General features: G+C 42.5%; 1 protein-coding gene across 1 annotated transcript; it reads left to right on the top strand.

Moving 5' to 3' along the window:
* The first annotated feature begins 4,179 nt into the window (after nt 1–4,179).
* Nucleotides 4,180–13,521, top strand: vps37c (VPS37C subunit of ESCRT-I). Its single transcript, XM_068726937.1, has 5 exons — nt 4,180–4,663; nt 5,101–5,214; nt 7,135–7,306; nt 7,835–7,917; nt 9,374–13,521. The coding sequence occupies exons 2-5, from the start codon at nt 5,122–5,124 to the stop codon at nt 10,100–10,102; spliced, it is 1,077 nt and encodes a 358-aa protein (XP_068583038.1). The 5' UTR covers nt 4,180–4,663; nt 5,101–5,121; the 3' UTR covers nt 10,103–13,521.
* Nucleotides 13,522–13,749: the final 228 nt, after the last annotated feature.

Genomic DNA, 13,749 nt, shown 5'->3' with positions numbered 1-13,749 from the left:
AGGGGCTCTTTGGAACGATTTCATCCGTCACTCAGTGCTTTAAACGTCATCTATCATCTGCTGCTCGCTCACCCTTAGAGGAAGGCTAAGGCGAAGAGTAACAATGCGATAACGAGAAGGGGAGACAGTGGGTGGGATAGGGCACCCATGCCCCCGGCTGCCTGCACTTCTCCCAGCATCGCCTCCGCATGGCCAAGTTTAACTGATTGAGCGGAGAAAATCTCATAATCATGGCTAGGTCCAGAGAATGGGCTATTTTCCACACAACCCAAGTGATCTTGCAACTAACCAGGTGGGATCACAATGAACTGGAAGGAGAGCAGCCCACTACCAAACCAACAGGTTGAGTATCTGGGAGCTATGCAAGCTGAGTGCCAATCTGTAGGACCACAGACAGACGGCCCTGCAGCAGGCAGACTACAGACTACGTATAACGGTGCAGCCTTTGCTAGGGAGCAACTTCCTCAAGCTACTGGCCACCCTCTTGTGTAAAGGTTTGTGCAGGGGAGTCAGGAGGCAACATCCTGTGATGCACTGTTTGCACTGACCTCAGCTAAGAGGGTATGTGATCTGACCGCCCTGTTGTTACACCACAGTTGCTTGTTGCTTCGTGGTGACGGAAGCAGGGCTACTATCAAACTGCTATCAAACCCCTTCTTTGTTCCAAAGAACTTAAGGCAAGGCAAGGCAAGTTTATTTGTATAGCACATTTCAACAACAAGGTAATTCAAAGTGCTTCACATAAAACCATTAAAAGCATCAAAACATAAGGCAATTTAAAAAACAATTAAGAACATTCATTGAAACATTAAAAACAGGAACAGTCATTAAAACACCAAAAAGCAGTGTAAGAAAATAAAATACAGTAGTAAAATGCAGGAAATTGATTAATATCCTTGAACAGAAAGGTCTTCAATCTTGATTTAAAGGAGCTGAGGGTCTCAGCAGACCTGCAGCTTTCTGGGACTTTGTTCCAGATATGTGGAGAAAAAAAACTGAACGCTGCTTCTCCATGTTTAGTTCTGTCTCTGGGAACAGAAAGTAGACCGGTCCCAGACGACCTAAGGGGTCGGGATGGTTCATAAGGTAGCAGCAGATCAGAGATGTATTTTGGCCCTAAACCATTCAGTGCTTTATAAACCAACAGCAGGATTTTAAAGTCAATTCTTTGTTCGACAAGAAGCCAGTGCAAAGACCTCAGAACTGGAGTGATGTGATCCACTTTCTTGGTCTTAGTGAGGGCTCGAGCTGCAGCGTTCTGAATCAGCTGCAGCTTTCTGATTGATTTTTTACAGAGACCTGTAAACACACCGTTACAGTAACTTAAGGAATTCTTAAGGGTGATAGGGTTATACAGGGTTATACAGCTGGATGATTTCTGTCTTCCACCCCAAGTGGTGGACTGTGAGGCAAAGTTACATCTGCTTTTAACAGTTTTTGCGATGACATATTATGGTGAATGCATGGCCCCCATGAGACACACTGAACAGCTGTATGTGTGCTTAGGGGATATTGTGGCCGGTAAAGCCCTATCCAAGAAACGCCTGAGAGATGGCTTTCTGAGTGCATCTCAGAATCAGTGTGGTTTGGTCAATGTAATGCCACTGCAAGGCATGCATTCATCGGGTTGGTGCTCGCTGAAGAGGGTGTCAGGTAGCTCAGCAGCAGGGTGTGCTGCCTTTTATACTGTGGGGTCCGCATGTATTTAGGTAGACACATCCTCATTGGCTGAGTATGCTTACGCAAATTTTCAGTGTCAAACGCTCGCTCATGATTGGAGGGAAGTATTATCCTTTGTGTCCAGTAGAGCGCTCCGTCTGTGCTTAGAACTGTGGTTACAACATAGTAACCTTTGTCTTACCAACAGCAGCTATCCTAAAAATGTTTTGAAGAGACCTGATGTAATTGCATTTTTATGAGAACATAGCCTTTTACTGGAAGTCTATATTGGTTACCTCAATGACACTTACTTAGTACATTTTGTATTCACTTTAATATCTTTAAAGATATTTTATGGGTTTTTTCTAACAATTCAAACCTAAAGAAAATAAATGTAGCGCAGAGCACTAATATGAACATCTGTAATAGTCAACTCAATGATAATTTTTGAGCAGTAGCTTGTGTCTGTGTTTCATGTACAGTATGTTGGGGGGACAAAATAACAAACAGCTTGCACAAAGCCTTGCATATAAGCCTCACAAAGATGGCATTTACTGCAGGGCTGAATGCTGTAATAAATAACATTATAGTGTTTTTACTCAGGTTTTGCTGAAAAAATGTGTCTTATTCAAGTGGTTTTAACTGGTGCCATGCAATACACTGTTCATATGACTGATGGTGTCATTCCATACTCTGAACCGTCACAAGTGTTTCCAAGATGGGGCGTGGGCAGCCAACTAAAGAGCAGCTTCTACTCTGTCCAGGGTAGGATATTTTTAATCAGTTGATGATGCTTCATTGGCAACTGTATACGACTTAAATTGCATTTATGCAATCACCAATCCAAATTCTTTGTATGTGCAAACTTACTAGACAATAAACCGATTCTGATTCTGCAGCTTCAAAAGTTTTCACTGAATTCTTAACGATCGCTTTTTACACAATTGCTTTAATTTTATGCAACTATTAAATTGAAAATACAGTCTGCCACACTGAGATTGTCTGTTAAAAGGTCAAGCAGTGTTATTATTATTGTTGGTTGATATACAGAATGCTCAAAACAAAGACACAAGCAACACACTAGCCTTTCTTATTCCTGTAACCACTGAGAGGCTAAATGTCTAATGAAATAGAGACTTGTGCACCTTCACTTTTTCTTTACCTTATCTTACCTACTGTACTTTATGTGTCTCTTTAGCTGTGGGTCTTAATCTTACACTTGGGGTGGTCTGTCTTTGGCTTTATGTTGCTCCTTTTTCTTTTAATTTACATCTCATGAACATTGTCATTTTTATATTCCTAATAATTCACTGTTGATTGTTGCTGTTCATTGATTTTTTGTTATTCCTTCAGGATAATAATCTAAAACAGTTTCACTGATTGAAGGCTTATAATAATACAGATTTTCTCATCATCTCATCAGTTGATACATTTGTGCTGACATATTTTTATGACTTCTTACCAAAATTGGTATTCTTGTTATGATGTCAAATTCTCTAAAACTGCATTTAGAGAATATACAACATTATCAAAATAAAAAAACTCTGCATAAAACCATGGCTGCTAATATTACTGGTCTTTATTTCTTTTTACAGTTGGCAACACACTTTATACTGAGTTCACTTTTTCAAAACTTCTCAGACATTTCTCTTTAGATTAGATTGACTTTATTGCACACCTCTCCTCTTTGGCTTCTCCAAAGTACATTAAAGGTACATACAATACACATTATTGACATGGAGCTCAGTGCAGCTGCTAATCTCACATCCAAGGCGATAGAGAACCATACATTTTCAGACTTGTATAGGAACCTACAAATACAGAAATACAACAGTCAAGACTGTCTGTATGTGTTCCAATCCACAACACATCTTCTGTCTTCTCTTGCAATTCACCTGGAAAAGATTCTGCATGCCTGATCCACCTCTAGCAATCTTCTGCAGATATGTCCTGACATCCAGCATGCATTGTGTCCAAGAGGGGCATCTGATCATGTGGCTAGTGGTCATAAACTTTCCACCTTGCCAAAATGCTAAATGTGTAGTTAGAAGTCATTTATCTTCCCACAGGCAACCAAAGCGGATGAATAAACCTGTCTCCACAGTCCAATGTATTTCTTTTCTATCTTGTATAATATTTTCATTTTTAAAATGTGGAGCCGTTTCTGAAGAAAATAGTGGCGTGCAGCTCCTCCAGCAGAGCAGGGTGACGGATATTTAGCCATCGACAGAAGCACTGGCAGCAGTAGACGGGACATTACCGTCACATAGGGGTTTCCCTTGTATCAGCTGAGCACGGGACCCCACCATTACCTTGCGACATAGGGGACAACAGAGGGACAATGGGCCCAGTTAAATCTAATTGCACAGAAATGTGTCGGCAAATACTATGTATTTAAAATATGTGTTACTATGAATCAGGAGTTTGTTACAGTTCAACTGTGCCGTTTTAGAATATTTTAATTTTGTTCGAACACCCCTGCAAACCATGGATTGTGGATAGTTCCCAAGATGGCGGCGGTTTCTGTCAGTGTGGAGTGAAACTTTCCTATTTTAGTGAAGATTTTGTCATTTTCCAACACATTTTGTCGACTGAAGTCGTGTGATTATTAAGGTTAGCATTGCCGGAACACAGAGGCGTTTGATAGTGTTCGTCAGGACCGAGTGGCGGCATTCTGGGCTCCGTTTTTCATTGCCAAATCGCTGGGCTTTCCTCGAAGTTGGCGGTGGCTAGATGCCTGACATTGCGATCATACAGACTGTTGTTGCCATCATATCGTTTAACGCGGAACCGTCCGGTGAGATTGGACGTGGCCGAGTAGCTAGTTAGCTCAGCGGTCAAAGTGCGTCGAAAACGAGTCGGCAGTTTTTCGTTCAGCTGGATTCCGTCGGGGCTGGTCGGAGATCCCGAGGACGTGTCACGTCACCTATCACTTGAGATAAATAGTTGGTGTTGGATGTCACCACCAGTCAGTGTCGGGCTCAACTTGGTTTGCTAGCGTCTTGTAAGTACCAGTTTATTTTTACCCGGTGTGTGGCTTCGCTGTTACCAGTGCTCGTTTGAACAGCTTGTTCTGTTTTGTGGCCTGCAGTCACTTAACTCGAGAGGATGAATGTAGTATGACTTTAAAGCTAACTATAACACTATCGTTAAGTCAACTGTGTACAAAATTGTGCAATTCAAATGTTACCATCGCTGCTATGAACAAAAAATGCCCACATTTGTCACCTACCACTGGTTGCTATTTTATTAAGGGAGTGGCTGCATGTAATATGGTTTGTTTTGCCTTGATTTGTTAACAATGGCCCAATAAGTCCATGGCTATTAATTATCTACTCAACGGTGGTAGTATTAAGATACAGAGGTTGGGCCTCTCTGACTGTCCACTTTATGTTTCCAAACATTGTTTTTAACTCTTATTTCCTGGTTCCTTTGTGACAGACAGCCATCCTGGCAAATCAAATGGAGAAGCTCCAGGACCTGAGCCAATCAGAGCTCCAGGAGCTCCTGGACAACCCAGAGAGGGTGGAGTCTATGGCTCTGGAGTCTGACGAGGTACAAATTATGATTCACTTTCCATTTGGCCTTCATTTTTTCAATGCAGTATGTTTCAGCTTTTCGAGAGGCTGAACTCTAAAATGACAAGTGTTTTGTGAATTGGGAATTTGATTTTGAAGTCATTAATCCTTGCAGGGTGTTTGGTTAGTTGACCTTCTCAGTGTGGGTAAATCAAATGACACAAACCACCCTAATGCTAATGAATGATATGCCTTGTTTCTAGTTTAGTGGACATTCTGGGTGGGGGAAGTGAGTAATGCTTTCCTTCTTTGGTAACCACAGAATATAATAGAATATATATATGTGTGTGTGTATATGTATGTATTCATACTTGAAATTCACTTCACAAGGTTTATGGAACCTGTACATTTATTCCATACAGTTTAATGTGGTTGCTGTTATTAAATGATATTGTTCAATAATAATCTGTTCATTTTTAGGTCTGATTGTTGCAATTTGAGATGTTATAACTGCTCCTTGTTGCAGTTGCCCCCAGTCTCCCGTACTGCAACTGTAACACTGAAACCTGCCAAAATGACACGTCTACGTTAGGCCAGTAAAATGCAGCCAGTTGCCCGAAAGGGCCACTGCTTGCAACCGTAAAATAAAAAAAAAAATCATTATTTCAGTGAAATCATCGAGCAACATTACTGACTTCGCTCTGCTCCGCCCATCTCTGTCGCACAGTCCTGGGGCTGAAGTACAGAGCGCCACGAGAAAACGGACAGGCAGGCTTGTTTACTTCATAGATGAAATGGCGATCAATGTAAACAACATACAAGTTGAAATGCAAAAGAACAATCATTGCGTGTTGGGGGAAAAACATATGACGGGGTTGAGAATGATGAGTAGTGGAGTCCCCCTGTGGAGCGACTGTACAAGAGAGCCGCTACGGTGACAGCAAACAGCTGTTGTGAAGCTGAGAAAACCTGAAGTCCTGGGCGCCTTACCCAGAGTGCCTCGACAAAACAACATGATTCCATCTTTTCTAACATTCATTTCTAATGTGAAACCACTCTCCAGAAGTGCCTCGCTGTGCCCTCTGTCCACAAGCACTAGATATGAGCTTGAAAGTTGAAATCTAAGAGTAAACAATCAAAAAATAGTTTTCCCATTAAGCCATTCGTTTCCTTTTACAGATATGGTTTTGCTGAATCTGACCAGAGCCCTGAACTACAAAATGTTATTTGAGGTCAGCAGGGTAACTTCAGGTTAAAGCCTGTTCTCAATGCTACGGTGGGGATTCACTTCATGCCGGGCTACAGCGCCATGGCAAGCAGGGTCTATTTGAGTGTGAGGACAGGATTTTGAGGGAGAGCATTACAAAATCTGAGGTGAAATCAAGAAATAAGGTGCTCAAATTGAAGAACACACTTTTGAATACAGATGGGGAAAAAGCTCCATATGTTTAGCATTTTTTTTACTGAGGTAAAGGGATCACGTACCAGTTCTAACAGGGCCGTCGAGCAGCAATCTAACAGCACCATACATTACATTACATAACCACAATAACACTAAATCAGCATATTTTGTCATATAGAAAATATAGCATATATTCATATTATATATTCACTTTTTTGAGCTGTTTGCTTACAGTCCAACAAACTATGCATCGCCTTGCGTTTCTTTGCCACAGCTATTTTGCACGTATGCTGTGGTACCACTTTGAATTGTGATTTTAGTTTTTTCCAATGAGTCTGTTTCACACCAGCTGAAAGAATGCGGTCAAATTGTCGTACGAGATAACAAAAAGATACCGTGGGTATATTGAACTCTCTTTGAAGTACAGGCCTCTGGTGTCAGCTTTGTATTTTGTAATACTCTGTGATACTGACCCAGCTCTACATTTAGTGGTATCCACAAAATGGCTAAAATGTAAAGCTGCCATAGTCTGATGCTTGTTTTTTTTCCCCCTAGATCCAGAACATTCAGCTGGAGAGAGAGATGGCCTTGGCATCAAATCGCAGCCTGGCTGAGCAAAACCTGGACATGAAGCCTCGTTTAGAGTCAGAGAAGGAGGTACTGGTGGAGAGATATTCTCAGCTGGAGGCCATCAGAGAAACCTACAGACAACACTGCTCCCTGAGAGGTAGGAGGGAGGGACAGTGAAGTGAATCTTGAGGCAGGGAGGAACAAAGGGTGGATGAATAAATGGAGTGAGGGATGTGAGACTTTTAACCAGTGACTGGAGTCACTTTAGAGTCCAGCTATTACAGTCTGAACTAACCACAGACTCTCTGCTGTCCAGCTCTCTCTCTCTCGCTCTCTCTCTCTCTCTCTCTCTCTCTCTCTCTCTCTCTCTCTCTCTCTCTCTCTCTCTCTCTCTCTCTCTCTCTCTCTCTCTCTCGCTTTCACTCTCCTAATCTCGCTCTCGCTCTCTCTCCTTCTGTCTCTCTTGCTCTGTGTGTCTCTTCTGTTGCCAAAGCATCAAAATACAATGGGTCCAAATATTTGGACAGTTCACTATAACAGCAATCTGAACATTAACACATTATTATTGATATATCTTAATGTGTGTGTATATGTCTATACAATATGTTGTGCTTGTATTCGTCTCTCTCTTTCTCACTCTGTACGGTATGTCTGTTTCCCTCATTAACGCTGTCCTTGTCCTCAGATGGGATGGTGGGTCAGGTGTCCCCAGAGGCTTTGTTCTCCAGACTACAGACAGAGGGCAGCAAAACAGAGGCAGAGTCAGAGGTCAGAACTGTTAATAAACAAACACACAGACACACACTCGCACTGTGGAATGATGCATGTGTTTCCCAGAGAATTTTATTTTATTTGTGACGATAGCTCTTTAGGCAATAAAACAATGGCTTACAAGTTTTCTAAAAAACATTCACCGGCTCTGGTGCTAGAAACGGTCCAAAAAATGTCTATAAGGGAGAAATGTGCAGCAGCTTCAGAAACAATGCCAATTCAAAGCAACATAGGAAAATCCAAAAGAGATTCAACAGCGGAAATGTGCTGTAAATGAAAAAACGTGCATCAGAAATCCACAAAAACACTGCAAATTCAGAAACGATGCCAACTTTTATAATATTGTAAAAGGACTAGCATACATAGCTTTTTATGCCTCCTCTTTACTCCTCTTTTCTTCCTGCTGCAAAAACAAACTCACTCATCTGGTCTCTCTTTCTCAAGTCGATAAAAGAGCTGTTCCACGTGGTGCTTCCCCTAGAGGCCTGGAGAGCTTCCGTTGTGTTGACTGGAAATGCAGCGTTTTTCGGCATGGTTTATGTATTTGCTGCGTGTTCGTTGTTAATGTATTTGTTTTGGCTTTCTGCAGCACGTTATTTCATTTGCACAGCCTGTTTTTGATGTTTTAGATTTTTGTGTGTGTTTTTGAATAGGCATTGTTTTTGAAGCTGTAGCACGTTTCAAATGGAAATGTATTGAGCCGTTGTAGCTAGGGATTGATATCATTACGATTTTATTGATGCTTTTCTTCATGGAAACTGTTATCGGTTCTTTTTCATTACTAAATATTTGCTTTTTAATATAAAAAAAAGAATACATTTAGAACAGAATTTAAATGTATTCATATTTCATATAACTAAATGTTGTTGCTGAGCAGCAACAGTAATGTTGCAAAGTCAATGGATGAAGTCATTAATATCTCACTGGAAATAAATCTAAAACGACAATAAAATAAATAACATTTCTGAGTGAAGTTTATAAAGAATGAAGAACACAGATATCAGTCATTTCTCCTGTTGTGCGTGCGGCGTGTGTGTCACAGAGAGCAGAGGACATGCTGCAGCGTGACAATAAATTACACCAAAACATAAAAAACAACTACTAAAAAGCAACAATAACGTCAGAGCTTATCAATTCTCCGGTCTTTAATAACTTGGCACCGGTGCCCGTTTAATACTAGGTTTCGGTTCCCATCCCTAGTTGTAGAACATTTGCCTTTGTCAGCCAGCATAAATCAGTGCTTGGAGGAAGTAAAAAGAAAGGAAACTGTACTTACTGTAGAGGTATAATGATTTGGGACATAAAGATGTCTTCCCTTCACAGGTTTGTAGACCTGCAGCACAGATTTAAATTCTTGTATAAACAGCCTGATGATGCAATCTTGAGTTTAGTACTAGTTTGATCTGCTCAGCAGTAAGCGTCTCTGTCCCCGGTTGTGTGTCTCTGTCTGCAGGCTCTGGCCGATGAGTTTCTGGAGGGCTCTCTGCCATTGGACCCCTTCCTTGATCGCTTCCTCTCCCTGCGATCCCTCGCTCACAAAAGACGGGTGCGGATAGAGAAACTCCAGGAGATCCTACGACAGAGAAGCGAAGGCATTCCCAACACCATGACACCATCAACAGGCATCAGCCAAGACCCCGCTGCCACCCCCTCACCATGGAATCAACAGACAACAACGGCAACGGTGACAAATCCGCAGCAGCCAAACTCCACAGCTCAGTCCTCCAGCTACCAAAACGCCTCGCAGCCGGCCACCTCGTCTGCAGGGGCCTCCTCCGGTCTCCCCTATAGCCCGTACCCCGTCTCCCCACCCAACCACCCCCCTGCAGCGGCAGCAGGCTCCGGCCCAGCCAACACCCCATCACAGTTCCCTCCGTACCCAGGTCCCGGCTCACCTTTCACCCCAGCAGGGAGCTACTCCGGCCCCAGGCCCGCATTCGGGCCTCCGGCTTCATCCGCCTGCCCTTACCCGACCCCGCCCTCCTTCCCTGCCCCACACCCGGGCTCAGCATTTGGCCAGTACACCCCGAGCCACCCCCAGAGTGGCCCTGCACCCTACCCGGCCTCCTACAGCTACGGCGGCTACAGCTACCCAGCCGGGCCCGCGTATTCCAATTCTCAGTCGCCAACAGGGAGACCCATCTACAGACCAGGATATGGAGTTCCACAGCCGTACTCATGAAAGCACTACTGCTCCTTTGTCTCAATTCTTCCTCTCAAATCTTCCCTTCATTGCTCTCTCACCTCCCTCCCTCCCTTCCTTAACTCCAGTCTCCCCCATCCTATATCCCTCTCCTCTCGTCTTTTTCTGCCCTCCCTCTTTCTTTCTCCCATACTGAGGTCTCTCGCTTTACTTATCTTTGTTGCACTATTTCTCTCTTTCTCTAAATATCGGTCTGATGATCACTCTGTCTTTCTCTCTTTCCTTTTCCCTGTCTCTGTCACCCTCCGACCCACCAACTCCCCCACACTAGTCTCAGGTTGTTGCGTTGTGTTAAAACACTTGTATCTGGCCCTTCATATACCCTCACTCTCCTCCCCCTCTCCATCGCTCCTACCCTCCTCCTCTTCCATTTCTTGTGTGTGTGTGTGTGTGTGTGTGTGTGTGTGTGTGTGTGTGTGTGTGTGTGTGTGTGTGTGTGTGTGTGTGTGTGTGTGTGTGTGTGTTGCTATTTGGCAATCAGAAAGTCCTTGTTAACACACAAGTGCACTCCCCCTTATGACAAATGCATGTCTTTGTAACACCGCATCAGTGTCCAGTAGCTGTCTGATTTACTTTGTTATTCATGAGCACAATGTGCGTAGAGAAAGCGACTCATGATGGAACTGGGGTGGTGTCATGACCCCTGGACTCATAAAATGCAATTGAATTGGCAAAGTATTGAATTCACAAAATATGGCTCTTACATTAAGTGAGTTTAAGATGCAGGGTTTGAGAAAACCACATCCTCAGCAGTAGCTGCTGGATCTATCAGCTCTTCCAGGCCCTTCCCGTCTACAAACACACGTTTCATTATGCACTTACCTGTAGACAGTGGGCAGAAAAAACCTCCAGTCACCCCTTCATTTTTGTCAACCAAAGAATCTTGTGTCGATCACACTGCTTTTTTTCTTCCCATTTTAATTTAACGTTAACATAGAAAGAGGAAGCTGCAGCTGTGTGTCGGCCGCTGTGCTGGTGATGTGGTGACTACTCGCTGTGCTAGTTGGTGAACTACTGCAGCTGGCTAGCTAACCGCTAACATGCTAGCCAACTGGCAACAATAGTAGTGAACCCTTTTCCATTTGTTCCCAGAATTGTTGTTACTGAAGAGGGAAAAAATTGTTTTTGTTCTTTGTCCGTTTGGGGGCAGTGTAAATCTAGTTCCACAGTAACAGAAGATGGCACTCTGCATGAAGGCAGCGGTCGTCTTCAGTTGTTAGCCTCAGTCTTAAATTTGTAGTTTCATGTATGTATCTCATTCCACAAAAACAAAAAAAAAATCACAGACAGCTTGCAAGACAAGGCAGGAAGTGTTGTACTACCAGATGTTTGTAAAATGTTTACGACAACATACATTAGCTAGCTAGCTGACTTAAATGAGCTAATGCTAGAGACAGATTGCCCACCTCTCCCACAAGTACAATTAGAAACCAACTCCACCTCAGAACTGGTGCTTTTCAGAGTCCTCGGGCTCCTTTCACTTTTTAAAAGCTTGGCTTGCCAGCTTGTTTAGGGGGTCTGCGGGGATAGAACCACATTGCCTGTTTGTCAGCATGTGCAAATCTCCACCGGTAAAGCATGTTTTTTTATGCTAAGAGCAGTTACAATGAAACCTGGATAGGTCGATGTGGGGTTAGGGGGTGCTGGGAGCACTGTGGTCCTGTAGTGACACCCTCACTGAAACAGTGGTTCACAGTTTGAGCCAAACACACTTTCACGTCTTTGTTCCCACCTCGTCTGTAACGTCCCCACCAACACTGCTGTCGTCCTCATCCCTTCCTCCTGTCCTGACCTCCTCTCCATCACTCCCCTCCTCTTTTCATCTGCTCGTTGATTATGAACTGATGCTTGACAATGATAACCAGAAGAAAATAGTTTTATTTCTATAAGTTCACGCTATTCGTGAGAATACATGTGATGTGTATAGTTTAATGGAGTGAAAATATAAAGTTGGAGATCAGTTCTGTGTCAATTTAATCAATACAAATAATATCATTGAATTTGCAATGTAGGTAATTGATGAAAGCTCATTTATGGATCTTTTAGAGGTACATGCCACCTCTCTAAATTTGTATTACACTGTGGAATAAACATGAAACTATAATATCTCATGAAATTGTTACCTTGCAATGTCACATTTCATCAAAATCATCATAATTTTTCTTTAATATCTTCTCTCAGCTACTTCAGAACACTTTGAGTATCATCACGATCTTTAAAGCAGCTATACGGTTAAACAGTTCCCTTGCTGATATTGTAGCACCCCCAATACAGCCCTCAAATTATTATTATTATATGATTTTAAGCTGGGTGGACTCAGCTTAAAATCATCAGTGAAGAATTGGAGGGAATTCAGAGTTGCTTTAACGAACATGCCAATAATATCACATACATGTGTTTTATTCAAGTTCAAATTCAACCGCGCTCTATCTTGAAGTGATTTTAATCGAAATTGGTCCCAGCCTCTAAAATGCTGTACTGCTTTTAACACGAAGCAAGGGAGTCATTGAAGGGAGCTCAAATTGAGTACTGAGTTGGTCATCATTGAATCTGTGATGAAATGACTAGTCTGTGTAAATGCAGCAAGATGAAGCAGTTTGTGTTTGTGTGATTAAAGGCAGAGCAGCGTCGCACTTCATTTTTATTTCATGACACTGCATGTTGCCCAGAGAATCCACCAGGAAATCATTTGCTTCTTTTTGTGTCAGAAGGGACTTTGACCTGTTGGATTATTTATTGTAGCTGTATTTAGTGTCCGAGCCACATCGAGAATCTTTCACTGCACTGTCACAGCTGGAGTTTCATCAGGATTCGTGCAAAAACGTGTTGCTGCAGTTTGGACAAGCAGCCTTTCAGTGATCTTATGACAGCCTCTGCTCTGTTAATGTGGCCTCCACAGGCCGACTGGACATCTGGAAGAGACCACCTTGGTAGTCATTTAAAGGACAATTGTGTAGTTATGTTTTTATTATTATTTATAAGCTGGTTTTGAGTTTCCTGGTTTCAGCTGTCCGCTATCACCCCAAATCCTGGAAACGACAGCAGTGGATGGAGGCGTGTCCTTTTTTGTTTCCTCTTCTGTTTGAAACCTGTCTGACCGGTTGTCTGAGTGCTCATATGGACTCGGTTCTAAAGTTTATCTACCGCGTCTGCAGATTTCTGCAGCGTTCCTGTCAGTTATCATATCTGTTAGAAATGATGGGGGAAACTCAAGGAAAACAAGTCTAAGTGTTTTTTGTATTTCACTGGCAACATCTCTGGTCCAAGTCCTCATAGATATTCCATTCAAAATATTTGGCCCCACTTTCTGATCACAATGTTTGCCTCATATTTAGTGCTAAATGTGTGCATTGAGTATGTGCTGTATAATATAGAATAATAAAAATGTATTTCTAGCATTTCACAATTACAGCTCAATGATGTTTTGACAATATGTATATGTCAAAAGCCTCATGGGAACTGTAGTTGTATTTGTAGAGGGCATTGGGCATTTTATCACTGCACTTCCCGAATATCAAATAACATTCAAAACAGTCTGGGTTGTACGGGCACATCTTTCTTTTGTTGGCAATGACAACATGGACAAACCTCCTCCAAACATGTGACCAACTTTCTAAACCTGATGT

This window comes from Cebidichthys violaceus, unplaced genomic scaffold, assembly GCF_023349555.1.
Source record: "Cebidichthys violaceus isolate CVI_PGR_0920_01 unplaced genomic scaffold, fCebVio1.0.p SCAF_4, whole genome shotgun sequence".
NCBI lineage: Eukaryota > Metazoa > Chordata > Actinopteri > Perciformes > Stichaeidae > Cebidichthys > Cebidichthys violaceus.
This window is presented reverse-complemented; position numbering and strand designations above follow the sequence as displayed.